General features: G+C 37.0%; 1 protein-coding gene across 3 annotated transcripts in view; it reads left to right on the top strand.

Moving 5' to 3' along the window:
* BMPR1A (bone morphogenetic protein receptor type 1A) overlaps nt 1-20065 on the top strand; it is a 155426-nt gene that overhangs the window by 111776 nt on the left and 23585 nt on the right. For all 3 annotated transcript variants that reach the window (XM_037804100.1, XM_037804098.1, XM_037804099.1), the window contains 4 exons: nt 11644-11806; nt 13539-13641; nt 19436-19532; nt 19685-19784. In XM_037804100.1, the coding sequence (XP_037660028.1) occupies nt 11644-11806; nt 13539-13641; nt 19436-19532; nt 19685-19784 (463 nt within the window). The remainder of the gene's footprint in view (nt 1-11643; nt 11807-13538; nt 13642-19435; nt 19533-19684; nt 19785-20065) is intronic.

Here is a 20065-nt window from a genome sequence, read left to right on the forward strand (position 1 = left end):
TTTGATGCAATCTTGTGTGGGCAGACCTATCAGTGTTAAATTGTAATTTTCTGAGTGTTTCCATGGAGATGCACCCCACCCAACTATGGGTGTTGACTCTGATTGGATAATTTCCATGGAGGTGTTGGCCCGCCCATTCAGGGTGGGTCTAAATTAAATCACTGGAGCCATATAAATGAGCTGACAAACAGAAGGAACTCAGTGCAGCTGAGAGCAGCATTTTGAAGAGGAGCTACAGCCACGAGGGACACTTTGAAGAATGCCCTGGAACTGAGAGAGGAGCTTCAGCATATAGAGACATTTTGAAGACAGCCATTGAAAGTAGACTCTTGCTCCAGAGAAGCTAAGAGAGGTCAAACACCCCAAGAGCAACTAACAGTGACATTTTTGAGTAACTGCAGCCTGGAGAGGAACATCCTGGGAGAAAGCCATTTTGAAACCAGAAATTAGGAGCAGACGCTAGCCACGTGCCTTCCCAGCTAATAGAGGTTTTCCAGACACCATTGGCCATCCTCCAGTGAAGGTACCTGATTGCTGATGTGTTACCTTGGACACTTTATGGCCTTAAGACTGTAACTTTGTAACCAAATAACCCCCCTTTTATAAAAGCCAATCCATTTCTGGTGTTTTGCCTTTGGCAGCATTAGCAAACTAGAACAGATTTTGGTACCAGGGAAGTGGGGTGCTTTTGCTGCTGAGTTTGCAAATACGAAACATGTTGAATGGCTTTTTAAATGGATAAGGGGAAGATTCTGGAAGAATTGTGAGGGGCTTGATAGAAAAGGCCTAAACTGCTTTGAAGAGACTGTTTGTGGAAATATGGACTCTAAAGATACTTCTGACGAGGCCTTGAACAGAAATGATGAATGTGTTGTTGCAAACTGGAAGAAAGGCTATCCTTGTTTTAAGGTGGCAGAGAATTTGGCAAAATTGAGTACCGGTGTCAGATGGAAGGAAGAATTTGAAAGCGACAACCTGGAATACTTGGCTGAGGAGATCTTCAGAATATGTGTGGAGGATGTACCCTGGCTTCTCCTTGCAGCTTATGGTAAAATGCAAGCAGAGAGAGATAAACTTAGAGCTGAACTCTTGGGTTCAAAAAAAACCAGAAGCTGATGGCTTGGAAAATTATGGGCTTCCAGGAGGTAGAATCCCAGAAGCTACAGCCCAACATGAGGATGTAACCAATCATGGAACCCAGGTGCCATTTCAGTACAAGCCAAGATTGGAAAAGGAGTTAAGCAGAAAGGATTTGTGGAAAGTCCTATTGTCTGATGGCTTTGACCCCTGTGTGCTTCATGCAAAGCCAACAGAATTTTTGCAAGATCTTTATAGACAGAGTCATTGCCGGTTGGGACTGATGGAGAAACACAAGGAACAAATTGAAGGAAAAATTTCTTCAAAGACAGAGCCATGGAGGTGGAGGTCTGGAGTCAAGAAGCCTCGGGCTGGGAGAGAGGAGTGGCCCACACGCATGGAAACAGTGAGTTTTGCCTTGATGCTCAGGGAATGTTCTGCCACTTCAAGCCTCAAAGAGAGTGGAGCACATTCCCAGGGAACTGGGGAGAACCTGGCTGCCACCACACTGTTCTGAAGGGGTTGGGTGTGTGCCCCAGAGATGGAAAGGAACCTGGGTGCTGCCCTGATGTTTGAGGAGGGTGGAGCCGAGAAGGTGGTCTCCCCAATGTTTGGATATGTTGGAGAACTCACCTCAGCATTTGGAGAGGAAATGGCTGCCACAAAGGCCCTTCAGAAGGGATAGACTCCTGCTCTCTCAAGCCCCAAGGATGCAACATTGCTCTGTAAATGACTCTCAGACTTTGAAATCTAATGGAGTTTGTCATGCAGATTTTAGAAACTGTTTTGGTCCTGTGAACCCTGTTTTCCTTACTGTTTCTCCTTATGGCATCGGGAATGTTTATCCTATGAATGTCCCTCCTTTGTATATTGGAAGCACATAACATATTCTAAGTTTACAGGTCCACAGTCAGAGGGGAATTTTGCTTTTGGACAGAGCACACCTGTGACTGATTTTGATGGGATCTTGTACTTACCTTTTCTTACTGAAATGATTTAAGTTTTTGTGATATTGTGATGGGATGAATGTGTTTTGTATATGGAAAGATAATGCCATTTTGGGGTCCAAGTAGTGGAATATGCCAGTTTGAATGTATTATGTTCCCCCAAATGCCATTATCTTTGATGTAATCTTGTGTGGGCAGACCTATCAGTGTTAATTAGATGGTAATTCTCTGAGTGTTTCCATGGAGATGTGCCCCACCCAACTGTGGGTGATGACTCTGATTGGATAATTTCCATGGAGTTGTTGGCCTGCCCATTCAGGGTGGGTCTAAATTAAATCACTGGAGCCATATAAATGAGCTGACAAACAGTAGGAACTCGGTGCAGCTGAGAGTGACATTTTGAAGAGGAGCTATAGCCAAGAGGGACACTTTGAAGAATGCACTGGAACTGAGAGAGGAGCTTCAGCTTACAGAGACAGTTTGAAGATGGCTGTTGAAAGCAGACTCTTGCTCCGGAGAAGCTAAGAGAGGACAAATACCCCAAGTGCAACTGAGAGTGACATTTTTGAAGAACTGCAGCCTAGAGAGGAACGTCCTGGGAGAAAGCCATTGTGAAACCAGAACTTTGTAGCAGAGGCCAGCCATGTGCCTTCCGAGCTAAGAGAGGTTTTTGGGATGCCATTGGCCATCCTCCAGTGAAGGTACCCGATTGCTGATGTGTTACCTTGGACACTTTATGGCCTTAAGACTAACTGTGTAACCAAATAAACCCCCTTTTATAAAAGCCAATCCATTTCTGGTGTTTTGCATCCAGCAGCACTAGCAAACTAGAACACCTAGACAACAGAGAACTACAACCTACACTAAGATAAATGAAGATATGGCCAAGTCAAAGGAACATACTTACACTTAACTGGGATACAGGAAGTGAAGCAACTAAGGCTAAATCAGTTCTACAAGTTTAGGGAAGATATGGCAAAAGAGATGAAGAGTATAATGAAAATACTGGGCAAACATAAGGTAGAAATCGAAAGCTTGAAGAAACAACTGGCACAATCTATGGAAATGAACGGCACAACACAAGAGAAGAAAGACACAGTGGAAACATACAACAGCAGATCTCAAGAAGCAGAAGAATACACTCAGGAACTGAAGAACGAGACACCAGAAATCCTACACACAAAAGAAGAGATAGGGAAAAGAATGGAAAAATATGAGCAATGTCTCAGGGAATTGAATGATAACATGAAACACATGAATGTACGTGTCATGGGAATCCCAGAAGGGAAAGGGGGCAGAAGCAATAATAGAGGAAATAATCAATGAAAATTTCCCATTTCTTATGAAAGACATAAAATTACAGATCCAAGAAGCGCAGCCTACCCCAAACAGAATAGATATGAATAGGCCTACACCAAGACACTTAATAATCAGATTATCAAACGTAAAAGACAAAGAGAGAGTCCTGAAAGCTGCAAGAGAAAAGCGATCCATCACATACAAAGGAAGCTTGATTATACTTGGTGTGGATTTCTCAATAGAAACCATGGAGGCAAGAAGGAAATGGGGTAATATATTTAAGGTACTGAAAGAGAAAAACTGCCAACCAAGAATCCTATATCCAGCAAAACTGTCCATCAAATATGAGGGAGAGTTTAAAATATTCTCTGACAAACAGACAATGAGAGAGTTTGTGAACAAGATACCTGCGCTACAGGAAATACTAAAGGAGCACTACAGACAAATAGGGAAAGATAGGAATGAGAGGTTTGAAACACTATTTTGGGTGATGGTAGCACCACAATGTAAGTACACTGAACAAAGATGACTGAGTATGGTTGAAAGAGAAAGTTTAGGAGCATGTGGGATACCAGAAGGAAAGAGGGAAGGAAAAGACTGGGACTGTATAACAGTGAAACCTAGAGTGCTCAACAATTGTGATAAAATGTACAAATATGTTTTTACATGAGGGAGAACAAATGAATGTCAACCTTGTAAGGTGTTAAAAATAGGGTGGTATTGGGGAAAAAATACCATCGGTGCAAACTAGACAGTATAGTTAACAGAAACATTGTATTGTGCTTCCTTTAATGTAGCAAAAGCAATATACTAAAGGTAAATGCGTATAAGAGGAGAATATAAGGGAGGGGTATGGGACTCTTGGCATTGGTGATGTTCTCTAATTCTTTATTCTACTTCAGTTTAATTCTGTATTTCCTTTTGTTGCTTCCTAGCTGTCTTGTCACGTGTTTTTTCTCTCTCTCTCTCTTTTTTCTTTTTCTTTTGTCTCTCTACCTTCTTTGACTCTTATTCCTTCTTTTTGGAAGAAATGGAGATGTCCTTTTCTAGATATTGGCAATGGTGCTAAATACATAAATACGTGACTGTACAGGGAACCAACAATTGTTTACTTAGGACGGAATGAATGGTGTGTGAACAAAACCATCTTAAAAAAAAACAGGTTGGTAAAGGAACCTTGAGGGCACTGAAATAAGTCAGAAACTTAAGGACAAATATTGCAGGGTCTAACTGATAGTAACTAATTATAATATGCAAACTCACAGACATGAAATATAAGTTACCAGGATATAGAACAAGGCTAAAGAATGGGGAGCAGTTGCTTATTATGAGCAGAATGTTCAACTAGGTTGAACTTTAGTGTTTGGAAATGGAGAGAGGTGATGGTAGCACGTTATGAGAATAATTAACAGTGCTGAATGGTGTGTGAATGTGGTAGAAAGGGGAAGTTCAGAGTCACATATGTCACCAGAAGGAAAGTTGGAGGTTAACAGATGGGAATGTGAAAACAGTGAACCTTGTGGTGGGCGATGTCTGTGATTAACTGTACAAATATTAGAAACTCTTTCATGAACTAGAACAAATGTATGACACTATAACTAGAAGTTAATAATAGAGGGGCATATAGAAAAAAATATATCTATTGCCAACTATATACTGCAGTTAGTATTTCAACATTCTTTCATCAGCAGTAACAAATGTGCTATACCAATACTATGAGTCAGTCGAGGGTGGATGGTTAGGAGTATGGGAGGATTTGAGTTTCCTTTTTTTGTCTTTATTTCTTTTCTGGAGTAATGAAAATATTCTAAAAATTGAAAAAAAATATTAATTGTGGTGATGGATGCACAGCTATATGATGGTACCGTGGGCAATTGATTTTATGGTATGTGAACAATTTCAATAAAATTAAATTTTAAAAAAATGTTACCTCATCGCCCATATTCTCTGGTCGCAATGCATTAAAACAGGAATTCAACAACATAAAAGTTTTTTTTTTTAAGTATTTAGGTTTTAATCTGATAACCCTAGTCATGTTTTCTGCAGCTGTTTTATCACTCTGACATATTATAGATAACATTCCATGTCAGAACATGTAGAACCACTTCATTCTCGTTAACCAGTTCAAAATTATTCAGATTTGATTAGTGCTAATTTATTAAATGTGTGCCTTATAGTCAACTGAAATGTACATCACCGTAAGAAATACATCTCCGTACCACGTCTTCTAGTGGCCATCACCCTGCCTTCCCAGAGCAGCATAGCCCAAGCCTGGTCATTCATCTTCTGTCCCTTTGGATACTGAAAGCTATTGTTGTGCTTTCTCCACAAAACCCTCTTTTTGTTCCTTTCATGTTTTTCCTGATGTAATATAGTTTCTTTGCAGCACTGTTCAGTAGAACTTTTCTTCAGTAATGGAAATGTTCTGCGTCAGTGATTGGCAAACTACAGCCACTGGCTAAATTTGGCCTGTGAGCACAGAACGGTTTTTACATTTTTAAATGATTGTAGACAATCAAGAGAAGAATGTTCATGATGTGAAATTAAATGAAATTCAAATTTCAATGTCAATAAATAAAGTTTTATTAGAATACAGCCTGTTCTGGTTTGCTAAGGCTGCCGGAATGCAAAACACCAAAGATGGATTGGCATTTATAAAAGGGGGTTTATTTGGTTACACAGTTACAGTCTTAACGCCATGAAGTGTCTCAAGGTAACACATCAGCAATCGGGTACCTTCATTGGAGGATGGTCAATGGTGTCCGGAAAACCTGTGTTAGCTGAGAAGGCATGTGGCGAGTCTACTCCAAAGTTCTGGTTCCTAAATGGCTTTCTCACAGGACGTTCCTCTCTAGGCTGCAGTTCCTCAAAAATGTCACTATTAGTTGCACTTGGGGTATTTGTCCTCTCTTAGCTTCTCTGGAGCAAGAGTCCACTTCCAATGCTGTCTTCAAACTGTCTCTCATCTGCAGCTCCTGTGCTTTCTTCAACATTTCCGTTTTGGCTGTAGTGCCTCTTCAAAATGTCACTCTCAGCCGCACTGAGTTCCCTCTGCCCGTCAGCTCATTTATATGGCTCCACTGATCAAGGCCCACCCTAAATGGGTGGGGCCAGACCTCCATGGAAATATCTTATCAGTTATCACCTACAATTGGGTGGGTCACATGTCCATGCAAACAACCTAGTCCAAACGTTCCAACTTAATCCCCACTAATATGTCTGCCCCACAAGATTGCATCAAAGAACATGGCTTTTTTTGGGGACATAATACATTCAAACCGGCACACAGCCTCATTTTTTTATATATTGTCTGTGGCTGATTTTACTGTATAACTGCAGAGTTGAGTAGTTGTGAGAGAGACCATATGACATGCTATAGGTGTGCCTTTATATATTCATGTGTCTTTCATTTATTTGTCTCTCTGTATGTATATATTTGTTTTCCTGAGATGTTACCCTTGATTGTGTAAGCTATTAAACAAATAGCATTTTTGTATGTTTTATTTTGGAAATATAACCTAAATGCCCACTCTTACAAAACAGTTACAAAAATAATGTACATCCACTGCAGAGAACTCCTATATAGCTCTACTCCCCTCCCCCAGATATTTAGATCCACCAATTTTAACATTTTTCTACACTTGCTGTATTGCTCTATCTATGCATCCATTTACCTATCTGTCTGTTTTCTGAAAACTTGAGTGTAGTTGTATACATTATCCTCCTGAGTACATAATACTTCATGTACATTTCTTAAGAATATTCACTTATGTGAACATCTTAAGTACAGTTATCAAATTCAGGAAGTTCAACATTTATATAAAGCTTACAATTTATATTCCAGTTTTTCGTATATCCCAATAATGTCCCTTTTGCCTTTCTCCTCCCTTGCTAGATGCCATGCAGGATCCTGTAGTGTATTTAATTTTCATTGTCTATTTAGTTGCTTACTCTTTCCTCTTTTTTTTTTTTTTAATTGTGGGTATGTATATGCAACATAAGCCTTCCCATCTCAGTCCCTCCCCAGCATACCATTCAGTGAGATTTATCACATTCACAATATTGCAGTAGTCTCACCACCTTCCACTACTATAACTTTCCCATCTCCCGAAACAGAAACATTTTACCCGTTATGCATTAACTTCCCATTCCCCCTGCCCTGCTCCCGCTCTGATTTCTGTCTCCGTGAACTTGCATATTGTCTGATACTTTGTAGTTACCATGGGACTTAAATTTAACATCATACACCTATAGCAATCTTGTTTGCTTTGATACCAACTTAACTTCAATAATATACACAAATTATGTTCCTATACTCCTCCATTCCTCCACCTCTATGTAGTTCTTGTCACAAGTCACGTTTATACATTATAAGTCCAAAACCACAGATGTATCATTACATGTTATATGTTCGCCTTTCAGATCTTGTGGGAAATAACAAGTAGAGTTACAAAACAAAAATATAATAGTACTGGCATTTATATTTACCCATGTTATTACCCTCACAGGAGATGTTTATTTCTTCATGGAGCTTTGATTTATTGCCCTTTCCTTTCAATCTGCAGGACTCGCTTTAGCATTTCTTGTAGGGCCAGTCTAGTGATGACAAACGCCCTCAGCTTTTTTCTGTCTGGGAATGTCTTAATAGCTCCCTCATTTTTGAAAGGCAGTTTTGCCAGATATAGAATTCTTGGTTGGCAATTTTTTTATTTCATCAGTTTAAATATGTCATCCCACTGCCTTTTTGACTTCATAGTTCATGATGAAAAATCCACACTTAATTTAAAAAAATACTGTTGTAGAATATAACATATATTCATAGAAGTGATAACTTTCCAAGTGCAATTTAACAAGTAGTTGGAGACCAAATTTCAAGGAATATTATAGGTTATATAATATATATATATAAAATAACAATTTCAGTTATTTTCTTAATGTGAAATATAACATATTTACAAAAGGGTAGTATCTTTCAAAGTATGATTTAACAAGTAGTTATATAGGAAATCTCCAAAGTCGTGCCAGTTTGAAGTTATTATGCCCCCCAAAATACCATTATCTTTGATGTAATTTTGTGGGGGCAGACGTTATTAGTGTTGATTAGATTGTAAGTCTTTGTTGAGCGTTTCCATGGAGATGCGACCCACCCAACTGTAGATGATGACTCTTATTAGATAATTTCCATGGAGGTGTAGCCCCACCCATTCAGCATGGGCCTTGATTTGTTCACTAGAGCACTATATAATCTCAGACAGAAGGAGCAGGCTTGCTACAGCTAAGAGCGACACTTTGAAGAATGCACAGGAGCTGAGATTCAGTTTGGAGTTGGCCTTTGAAAGCAGACTTTTGCTCCAAAGAAGTTAAGAGAGGACAAACACCCCAAGAGCAATTAAGAGTGACATTTTTGAGGAGCTGAAGCCTAGGGAGGAACGTCCTGGCAGAAAGCCATTTTGAAAGCAGAGCTCCAGAGCGGATGCCAGCCGCATGCCTTCCCAGCTAATGGGTTTTCCAGATGCCATTGGCCATCCTCCAGTGAAGGTACCCAATTGTTGATGTGTTACCTTGGACACTTTATGGCCTTGAGACCGTAACTGTGTAACCAAATAAACCCCGTTTTATAAAAGCCTATCCATTTCTCGTGTTTTGCATTCCGGCAGCATTAGCAAACTAGAATAGGCACAGAGTTTGTGAGGAATGGGGAGGAGCCATCCAGGGCACACAGCTGGAGGTCCTACTGCGGCCTTTTTCTTGATTCAACACTGGCCCTGTTAACTGTAGTCCTTCAACATTTTTGGAACTTTAAGAAAGGTGTTTTCTGCCTGTTCTTGCTGGTTGTTCAAAGCTTCTCTGCAGGGTTGGAGCCCAGAAGTGTCTCACTCCACCATCTGGATCAGTCCATTCCTCATAATCTTACTCTTTATTAGCACACAGGACTTGTGGTAGAAGAGATTGGCATGTTCTAGGAACTGACAGTAGGAGTAGGCCATCATGCCTGAGCATAGTGGAGGGGAGGTGCTGTGAAATGATGTTGGAGAGATATACGGGGTCCAGATCGTATAGGGCCTTGGTAGGACGTGGTAAAGGAGAGTGGGTTTTGCTGAGTGCACTGTGAAGCCATTAAGTGGTTTTAAGCATGAGAGCAACAGGATCAAATTTGTGTCTGTGAGATAACTCTGGTTGCTGTGTGGGAAATGGATTGGAGGGGCCCAGAGCAGAAGTTGAGACCAGTTAGCAGATTATTGCCTTGGTGGAGGCATGAAATGATGGGCTCAAGTAATAGCATTGGAGTTGGAGAGAAATGGAAAAAGTTGAGGTATAGATTGAGCCCAGACAGCACTCAAGCAGTACTGTTGACTAGTTTGGAGAAGACTTGGTGAGGACCAGCTTTGAGGAGAAAAGTCCATTTTAGGTAATTTTGAGATCCCTAACAAGTCAAAGCTAGAAGGATAAAACTAGGAACTTACAACAGAGAGATGGTATTTAAAGCCATGGGAATGGATGCTGTTGTCTGTGGGGTTGCTATTTTTCCTTGCATTCACCCCTTTGCTTAGTGAAATCTTACAACTTTAGATATAGCTCAGTCTGACTGAGTAAATGAGATCTGGAAAGGTTGCACGCTTGCCTAAGATCACCCAGCTAGCTAAACTGGGGGTAGAACCAGAATAGATCACACCCAGGTCTCCGCATTTCCAGTGCCATGGATTTCTTCTCCTGACTTTTACCCCCTGTTTACTATGTTTGACATTTTCTAGTTACTGATTCTTAACCTAAATGAGGTCTTTAAGTTTTGTAGCAATTTAGAGAATTAATAGTTTTGCCATTATATTACAGTATTCATTCCTGAAAGGGGTGTGATAAAGATGAGTGATGTACATACATACACAAACCTCCAACTCTTTGTTTCAGTATTTTGTCTTTTGGTGTTTGTTTGTTCCTATTAAAATATTCATTCATTTACTAAATATTCAGCCTAAGAAAGTGAAGATTATTAAAATTCAAGGCATGGAATCACCAAACGCTTAATATAACATCACATTCTTTAGTCATCAATGTGTTATTTTTTCTCTTTTCAATAATTCATCTCAGCAGTATGGCTAAATTTAAAGTCAAGTCCCCATTATACTTTGAATTGCTTGTTTAATATTTATAATGAAATATACACAGCAGCTCTTTTAATATTTCATATCTGTTTGGCTCCCATTTTCATTCCCTTGAGATCAACTATACAAAGAATGAACTAGCACATTTCAGCTGAGTCAGAGGGAGGAAGGAATTACTAAACAGTCATTTGAGTTCTATTCTGCTTCCAATCGGAAAGATTCAGTACCAAATATGATGGTTTCTGTAATTTGATGCAGGAGCACAGTTCTATTTCCACAAGTTAACTACTGCCCTACAGTACCTTCTGGTAGCATGGTCTGGATTTGAGCTAATGACCTTGAAAATAAAAGGCACCAGATAATATGATTAGTACCCTCCATGCTCTCACAGTTCCCTTACTTAAGCAATTAATGTCCAAAACAACATGCTTATAACTCCTTTTCTACGTAGAGGCACAAAAAAAGACTTCTTTTCTTTTCTCATTTTATTTTTTTATTGTTTTATTTTATTTTATTTTCTTCTTTTCTTTTCTTTTTTTTTTCTTTTTTTGTTAAGAGCTAGGGACAAGTTTTGGACCAGAGTTTAAGAAAATTTGTCTGCTTTTTTTAATGGTTGAAAACAACTCAGCCTTCCCTGAAATCTCTCCTCACTTTGTACTTTCGTTATAAGTTGCCATGACCATATTCTACCTTGTGCCTTTCTTGTTTATCATACATCTCTTTTGTTTATGCAAAAATTGTGATGCAGTCATCTCCATAAACTCCATAATGCCCAGTACAGTAATTCTGTGCTTAATAGGTTATTAATAAATGCCTGATGACTGGATAAATGGAGTTCATTTTTTTAAAATACGAGAAACATTAGCCTCAATTAATATAATAAGAAAGCTTAGAAAGTTTTCCTTATTGAAAATTGAAATAAAAAATTGTCTTTTCAAATGGGGATAAAAACTAAATGACAGATAAGGTGGGATGGGGGGATGTTTGGGTGTTCTTTTTTCACTTTTATTTTTTATTCTTATTCTGATTCTTTCTGATGTAAGGAAAATGTTCAGAAATAGATTGTGGTGATGAACGCATAACTATATGATCATACTGTGAACAGTTGACTGTATACCATGGATGATTGTATGGTATGTGAATATATTTCAATAAAACTGAATTAAAAAAAATTATCTTTTCAGAAATGGTTTGTTAACATGTTTCATATTTGAATACAGGGCAGAATCTAGATGGTATGCTTCATGGGACGGGGATGAAGTCAGACTCCGATCAGAAAAAGTCAGAAAATGGAGTTACCCTAGCACCAGAGGATACCTTGCCTTTTCTAAAGTGCTACTGCTCAGGACATTGCCCAGATGATGCTGTTAATAACACATGCATGTAAGTATTTTATAATAGTCATTCCTGTGATTTATAAGAATAGGGTTTCATTTAGTGTTTTTTAGGAATTATTTGCATTTTTTAAGTTTTTATTTTTCCTTTAGCTTTATATGGTATCTTTCCAAAGAGCCCCAAAGCTTCTTATTTTGTATATAGTAATATATATTGCCATTAAGTGATTGATACGTACTGTCTTGCAGTAAGGTTGTAGCTTTTTAGAGGTGATAAAAGAATCTAGTATTTGTCTAACATTTTGAGTTTATTTAATAAACTTATCATAAATGATAAGTTATTGTAGAAATTACCAAAAAATAAAACTTAACATACAACCTCCTAACTACTGAAAATTGGTTCAAATATTATACAGATACATAAGAATGATATTGTGATAATTTAATTTTGTAATTTTATGCCATTTTCTTACAATATATAATTAAACTCCCGCGCATCTACAATTCAAATCTGGTTTATATAAACCATTTTTGTTTTCCTACTAAATTTTCTATTAATTCTTCAACACTTTTATATGTGATCGTGTAATTCTATTCCACACTGTTTCAGAACATTTGAAGAACTGGCTTACTAGCCAAAAAAATTTTGTGAACAACTCAATCTTGTCATTAATTGTCCCACTGTTATAAAGGTAATAAAAATTATTGTCATGTTTTGTACTTTCCTAATAATTGTATGCTCGTTGGCTTTGACAGTATAAGGCATAAAATTCTGCATGTAAAAATCTTGAAATTGTTTGATTATTAATCGTGTCTTAGATTTGTCTTTCATCCCTGTTGGTGGTTGACTTCACCTTGAAAAACTGGGCCAGTTTTCAATTTTTGCCTTCTTGGGGGTTTTTTCTGTAAGGGCATGCTCTCTCTTATGGTACAAGTAATTTTTTGCACAATTCTTATCCATAGATCCTGCCTAATAATATAGAGTATTTGTTACTGGCTTAGTAACCCAGAGAAGAACTGGCTCATCAATTTTAACAAAATTTTACCCTACATTTAATATTTTCTCTTAACAGAAAATGAATAATTCTGCAAAATTCTTTTAAGAAGAAGCAATATGCTTACTGATATGAACAATGAATCAGAACACCCAGAAAAATGCTTTTAGAAGTTTCTTCTATAAGCATTAAAATCTTAATGAATGGATAAGTATATTTATGCAAATTTTTGAAAACTACCTTATCCAAAAGTTCCCCTTTTATTTCCTATCACATTCAGTAAAAAGCACTTCTCAGGATCTCAGTTCATCTGTCTTTCCCAAATACACTTTTCTTTGTGATTAATCTTGTTTGTCTGTTTCAAAGAAAAGTTTGTTTTTATTTATTATTATGTACAGTATATAAATCTGAAAATCCTTTGGGTGAGAGACAAAATTTTAAGTATACTTTTTAAAACATTAAGATTATTTACTTTATAAAATTTTACAATTTAGTTTTCTAGATCCCATGACTGATTAACAGAAGTTATATGGTAATTCCTATTTGGAAGCCTTTTTATTAAAGATCCTTTTGCATTTGACATAGGGTTCTTATTAGCCGTTTAGGTCTTAACTCAGAACAGGTTTCATTTGTCTTAAATCCTACTTGGTTTTGCCAAATCACGTGTGAATGCAATTTTGATTCATAAAGTACTAAAGGCCATCAGTTCCTGGTCACTTTCAGACTGGAATTGAACCAGGTAGTACTTTCTGGTGTGAAGTTAAAGTGTTGTTGTTTTTCTTTTAGAACTAATGGGCATTGCTTTGCCATCATAGAAGAAGATGACCAGGGAGAAACCACATTGGCTTCAGGGTGTATGAAATATGAAGGATCTGACTTCCAGTGCAAGGTAAGATCTAATTTTGGAATCCATGAGATAAAGAAGGGAGGCTCAACACCAAAAGCATCAGTTTCCCCTTGGAGAAATGTGCCTGATCTACACCTGGGGTATGTTCCTTTGAGAAATGTATTGGAGGAAGTTTGCTTGTTACTTCAAGTAATATGATTGTAGAAATTGAAGTTCCAGATTATTTTACTTTGAAGGAAATTTTGAATTATCCTGTTTCTAAGTTGTCATGACTGCAGAAAATGATACCATCTCACTTGTTTGTCAATTGATAAAATTTGCTGAAACAGCTTTAAGAAAGTGGGAAATAATCCTTGTATCTCTCTGAGACAACTTAGAAGTTTTTTTTTTTTTTTTATTAGAGAAGTCGTGGGTTTACAGAACAATCATGCATAAAAGACCCAACTCCCATACCCCACCCCACCAACTACAGCTTGCATTGATGTAGAACGTTTGTTACAATTGATAACACATTTTTTTCTTTTTTTAATTGCAGTGTTACATATTAGTCCGTTAACATAAGACAATTATAATAACAGTAATTCCACTGTAGTCAGTGGTTGCAGGGCCCCGTCTTCCCCCCACCTTATTTTTGTTCATTCCTCAATCTTGAGGGATTTGGGACAATGACCACTGGCCGCTTCAAGCTGAGGAGGGCCATATATATTATGGGACAGAGGAATGGAATTATTTTGCTTGCCATTGAAGATACTCCTTGCTTTTGGGATGGGGCTGATCCATATTTATCTTTCTGTTAGTTGTCCAGGGCAGGCCAGGAGGTCTGGAGAGTGGGAATTGACCGCCTACCTCCTGGGTTTTAGGGCTTAACCAGCTAGACACAATCCAGAGGCTTTAAGTCTCTGAGAAATAAGCTTAACAAGTAAATTGAAAATTACAGATTCAGGGAAAAGAAGTAGAAAAATCATGAATTATGGTATTTATAAGTGAATATAACTGTGTTAATACTGGAGAAATAGCTTTTTATAATTCCCAGACAGATGGAGCCTACTAAGGGGGGAGTTGATTCCATGTAGCCGTGTGGCTTTGCCTGCGTTGTCTGGACGTCCCTGGGACCTTCAGGAGCACGTTTGTTTGAGGCTTTGCATAACATGGCAGTTTGTGAAATCTGGCTGAGACCTGCGTTAAGAGTCGTCTCCAGGATGAGTTGACTGTGCTTGAACTCTCTTAGACATAGAAACTCTATTTGATTTAATTTTCCCCCTTTTGATACAGGTCTTTCTCCAAATGCATCGCTGATTAACACTTGGTAATAATCCCTCAGTGTCAGGGAGGCTCATCCCTGGGAGAAGTGTCCCACGTGGGGAGAAATTTTAATTCTTGTAAAGGGGTATCAGTGGAGTTATTTTAAGGCAACATTAAAGGAAGCATAACATCAGTAATAAGAGTTGATGAACATCCTCATGGTTCTGAATTTCAAACCTAACTCTGTGGACCGCAGAAGACAAATCTAATCCCTCTTCAATATGACAGCCCTTGACTATGTGAGGAAAGTTTTTCTTTGTCCTGCCTTCCTCCCTATATCCTTTAGTCTTTGCCCTATGAAAATACTAGTTCATAATGACTTCACCTGTTCCTTTTAAGATCAGCTTTAGAGTTCTTTACATCATTCTGTTTACTCTGGTTTCTCAGTGTGGTCCGACCTGAAAAAAAAAAAAAAAAATCCCTTTCCCTTTGTAAAATACAACCATATCTCATGTTAGATATTCAGTGGTTACATCATATTCTTAAAACACATTGAGCTTTCTGTCAGCTAAAATCCCCATGTCTTTGACTCATTCTACTACTGAGCCACATCTCCAGTGTGTTGGTTTCTTGAGACAAATATGTAGAGGGGAATGGAAGGAATTTTGTTATATAATTGCTACGTACTTGTCTGTGTTGAATTTTATCACTTATAAAAACATTGAAGAAATAGCTCTGGTTTGAGCTCTGAGCTCAACAACAGTAACCAGTGTCCTGCAGCCCCGTAAACGAGGTGCATCCCAAACCAAATTCACCAGTAAAGGTTAGTTGTTAAGCTTGAGAGTCTGTGTTCAAATCCATGTGCTTCATTTTGCTAGCTGTGAAACTTTGGGCAAGGAGTTCTTAAATTTTCTCATCCATAAGGGAATAGCCGTAAGGATCAAATGAGATAACAGAAGTGAAAAGCTTAACACGGCTGGCAAATAGTAAGGGTTTTTGATAAATGTTAACTTTTACCGTGTTGATTATCTAACTGAGCAGTCTTTAAACTAGGTTACTTATATCTCTCGGTACACACAGACTCTATCTAAGGGTAACATAGACTCATGGAGAGTTTTAGGGGAATACATTAACAGGTCCTAAATTTCCATAGGTCCTATTGTTTAATATTAAGCTGCCTGAGAACAGAACTCCTCAAGCAGTTTCTCTTTTTCTTCCTCTCTTTTCATTATCCCCCTTCTCCCAGTTTATAAGACAAGGGGCTGGGATATAAGACCTCAAGTTTACAAACAATGTTGTAATTTGAAATAAAAGTATGAGTTTAGGGAAAAGTGGATATTAAATATGTTTGCATGTCAGGTGGTTTTCAGTTTTTTGCTTCAATCAAATTGCTAGATCTTTAAATTCTCTCATTATTGAAATCCACCATTATCATCTTTTTGTTAATGTGAGCAGAGTTTCTTAGCAGTTAGAATTAAAAAAAAAAGGAAAATAGGAATAAAAGTAATGCTGAGCCTTCTCATCTTCTCATTCTGGCAATAAGTAATACTTATCTATGGGCTCATGAATTAATTTTTTAAAAATTCTAAGACATACATTTCCAATAAGTTTTTATGTTAGTATTTTAATAAAAATTATAATATATTTATATTGCTTTGATCAATTCTATACTGTTAATAATTGTGAATGAAAAATTAAACCAAAATAATTTTTTGAAGACTTAAGTCCATATAGTCATGGGGGATAAAATAAGTTAACTTATTTTTATATATACTTATTTTTGATGTGGATAATTATTAAAATATATTACATCAGGACATGATTATTGTGGAAGATGTAGAAAGGAAATAAAATAAGAGTTCAAGGAGAAAGGAACAGTGTGAAATCTCTAATCATTTATTTTTTTTAATGGAAGATAATGGGTATGCTATGTTATTTAGATCCTACTTTAAAGATTTAAAAACGATGTAACAGTTCCAATTTAAAAAGTCATTATTTATTAATTGGCCAAAAATTATTAGTATGTCATTTGTAGGTATTTAAATTTGTGATGAAAAGTTTTAGATGTCAGCTTAAAAGTATATGAGGGAGTACACTGCTTTTCAGAGTTCTTTTAGGGATTATACAAGCAAAGAAATTTCGAGATCATTACCTAAGTGATTTTATCACTAATCAATTTTGGTTTTATCCTAAGCTATTTTCCTCCATGTTTGGATCAGAACAGATTCAGTGATAATCACCATGCTTTGCCCAAACCTTGATTTTTTCCCCAACTCCCAATCTCTATTGGTAAATCCAGTTTACTCTGTTTCTTCCAGTAGGATAAATTATTTCTCAGATGCCTCAGATCCATTCCCTGTGATTTGACCTTCCTTTTTCCTATTTCGTGTACCACCTCTTTCCCCCCAAGCTCACTAAATATGTTTAAGTCAGAATCTCCTATTTTGTGAATTTTTCCCCTATAAGGATTTTTTTCCCCATATAAATCTGGAGATAAATATTGACTTGGGTGGGGCATGGAGGTGGAGGGGAGTGCAGAAAAGGGAAAGTGTGTATCACCAAGCTCCATAATCTAATCAAACCTGACTTTTGCCAGATACAGAATTATCTGTGAAAGAAAGCTGAGAGGGGAGTCCAATACTGTTTATTCTTAGTGAAGCCACATTGAGTCTTCTAGGTATTTACAAACTTTATTGGTTTATTCTAGAATCTTCTCTGACATCAGTGTCAGGCTTACCAGAGGAAGAGTTATTAATGTAATGAATTATTTATATGTAATATGCTAGATACTTGGTATATTTCTGCCTCAGTTTCCTTCCAGTCACTCTGTAAGGCAGATATTTTATTTTTCATTTCTTAGCAGAGGAAACAAAACCCCAGAGAGAAGTAAGTTAGTTGTTCAAGGTTACAAAATTAATAAGTGGCAGAGCTGGGATTTAAGCTATTTGATTCCAAAGCCCTTGTGTTTTTCAGCATGCCATGCTGCCTCCAATCTGTTGCTGGCCAAGTTTACTTTCGTTTCCCTTTAAAGAAAAGGAATATGACATTCCGCTATCTAGTTTCCAGCACTCCTTGTTTCTATAATCCCTGAATCACACCTGTTTTTTAGCCATCGCCTTTACAAATGTCCTTATCTTCCTGGGATATATAGATGATTCACTTAAGCTAGAATATATGAACTCATACAGAATGCCACAAACATTGGATCTCATCGTACATATGAGGCATTAATTCTCACTGGCTAATGTTCTGTTGTCTTCATTCCTATAATCATCTTTGAAAGAGAACACAGAAACAAAACAGGAGTTGAAGAATTGTACGTTCTCCTTGTTCTCCATTAGCACTAATATGTAAGCAATAGATCCATTGTGTGGTAGTCGTTCTCTAAGCACTGCCAAAAAAAAAACCCTTTCTTTGCCCTTTCTGGAAGTCTAAGCTCTGAACTTTAGCCTTCCTGACACTATTCTTGGATGCTTGCATGTCTTATCCATCTTTAGTCATGTGCCCTTCATCCCATTCTCCATGTAAATTGTCTCTAGATCTGGGATTATTTCAGAGTTGCCAGTGTAACTCCTAATGTATTTTTATTTTTCTCCTCCTGATCATTTAAAATTAAATTATTAAAAATTAATAAAATTCAGTTAAAAAAGAAAAACTATGCTTTTGAAGGTTTCCAAGTGCGTGATCCATCTCCCCTGACAGAATCTCAAATCATACACTCATATTCACCTTTTTAAAATTATACCAAGGCTTTTCCTTTCTGGCCATCTCATATTTAAGGTTAACATGGTCAATTTCAGCTTATATTCTTGCCACTTTGACAGTAACAATTATTTTCCATTAATATTTTGGTTCAGAATGGCATTTCTCCCAGGTAGTGCTGAAATGTCAGCCTTCAGATTAAATCAAATAAAACTTTCTACATAGTTGTTGATTTCTGTGTGCCAGTTTTCTTGTCTGCCAGGGACACGTCACTCATCTAGTTGGTGGTCATTTTACTCTCAGGAATACTGTTTCCATATTTTGCTTTTTACCTCACCTAAATGTGCTTCATCTTGCTTCTGCTTCAAGTTCATTAATTTCCACATTGTTATGTAGAATCTAAATTATGTTCTACCCTACAGGACCACCTTAGTCTACTCATAAGTCTCGTCTGTCCTAAAACTCAGTATTATTGTGAGATCATACTTATACTAGTTTATGATTGTAATAAAATTACTTTATTACTAATCCGTGTTGTTTAGGAAAACATCTCATGACTTCAATTATTTTCATACTAAAAACAACTAAATAATAATTTATTAAGGTATACCAAATTTTGGGATGGAAAACAAACTTTTGTCTGTAATTCTACCACACCACCTACATAAATGTTTTCCTTTAGAAAAAGTATTTTCCAGTCTTTATAACAATATCTCAGCAGAAATTATGGTAAATTTTCAATGATACTTACATACAAAATTTGCAGGTCCTTTTCACTCACTGAATTAGAAATTGTATATTATGAATATTTTAAAAATTCATCAATTTAATTTATTATGCCATTAATTAAATATAGTAAGCCATCTCTAATTTTGTCATTGCTCTTCTCTAGGATTCACCAAAAGCTCAGCTACGAAGGACGATAGAATGTTGTCGGACCAATTTATGTAACCAGTATCTACAACCTACACTGCCCCCTGTTGTTATAGGTAGGTTAGTAGAGAAAAGTCTGAGAATGATTCTCAATAAAGTGTTTTCTCTGATTTTAACAATAAGCAAACTATCTAGAATTTAACGCTGCAGCCTCCCTCCCCTTTAATAGGATGCAATAGAAAGATAACATGTTTATTTCCATTTTCAGGTCCATTTTTTGATGGCAGCATTCGATGGCTGGTTGTGCTCATTTCTATGGCAGTCTGCATAATTGCTATGATCATCTTCTCTAGCTGCTTTTGTTACAAGTAAGAAGATACTTATTTTTGGTGGGGAATTTGAATATTCAGTTTATTTATTTAACAACTATTATTAGGTATTAGGAATTCAGTGGAAATACCTAAGAATATCCTTGAAAGATGAAAGATATTTAAAATATTTTGTTGAATATTAGAATACTGACAGTTCGTCTTAAATCCAGTGGACAGAAACCACTGATCTCTGTATGCAGTTCAAAAGCTATTAACTTGTATTCTATGATTATTTCTCCTCTATTTGACTAGATGAGAGTTTTCATTAGGGAAAAGAG

This window comes from Choloepus didactylus, chromosome 15 (genome assembly GCF_015220235.1).
Source record: "Choloepus didactylus isolate mChoDid1 chromosome 15, mChoDid1.pri, whole genome shotgun sequence".
NCBI classification, from domain to species: domain Eukaryota; kingdom Metazoa; phylum Chordata; class Mammalia; order Pilosa; family Megalonychidae; genus Choloepus; species Choloepus didactylus.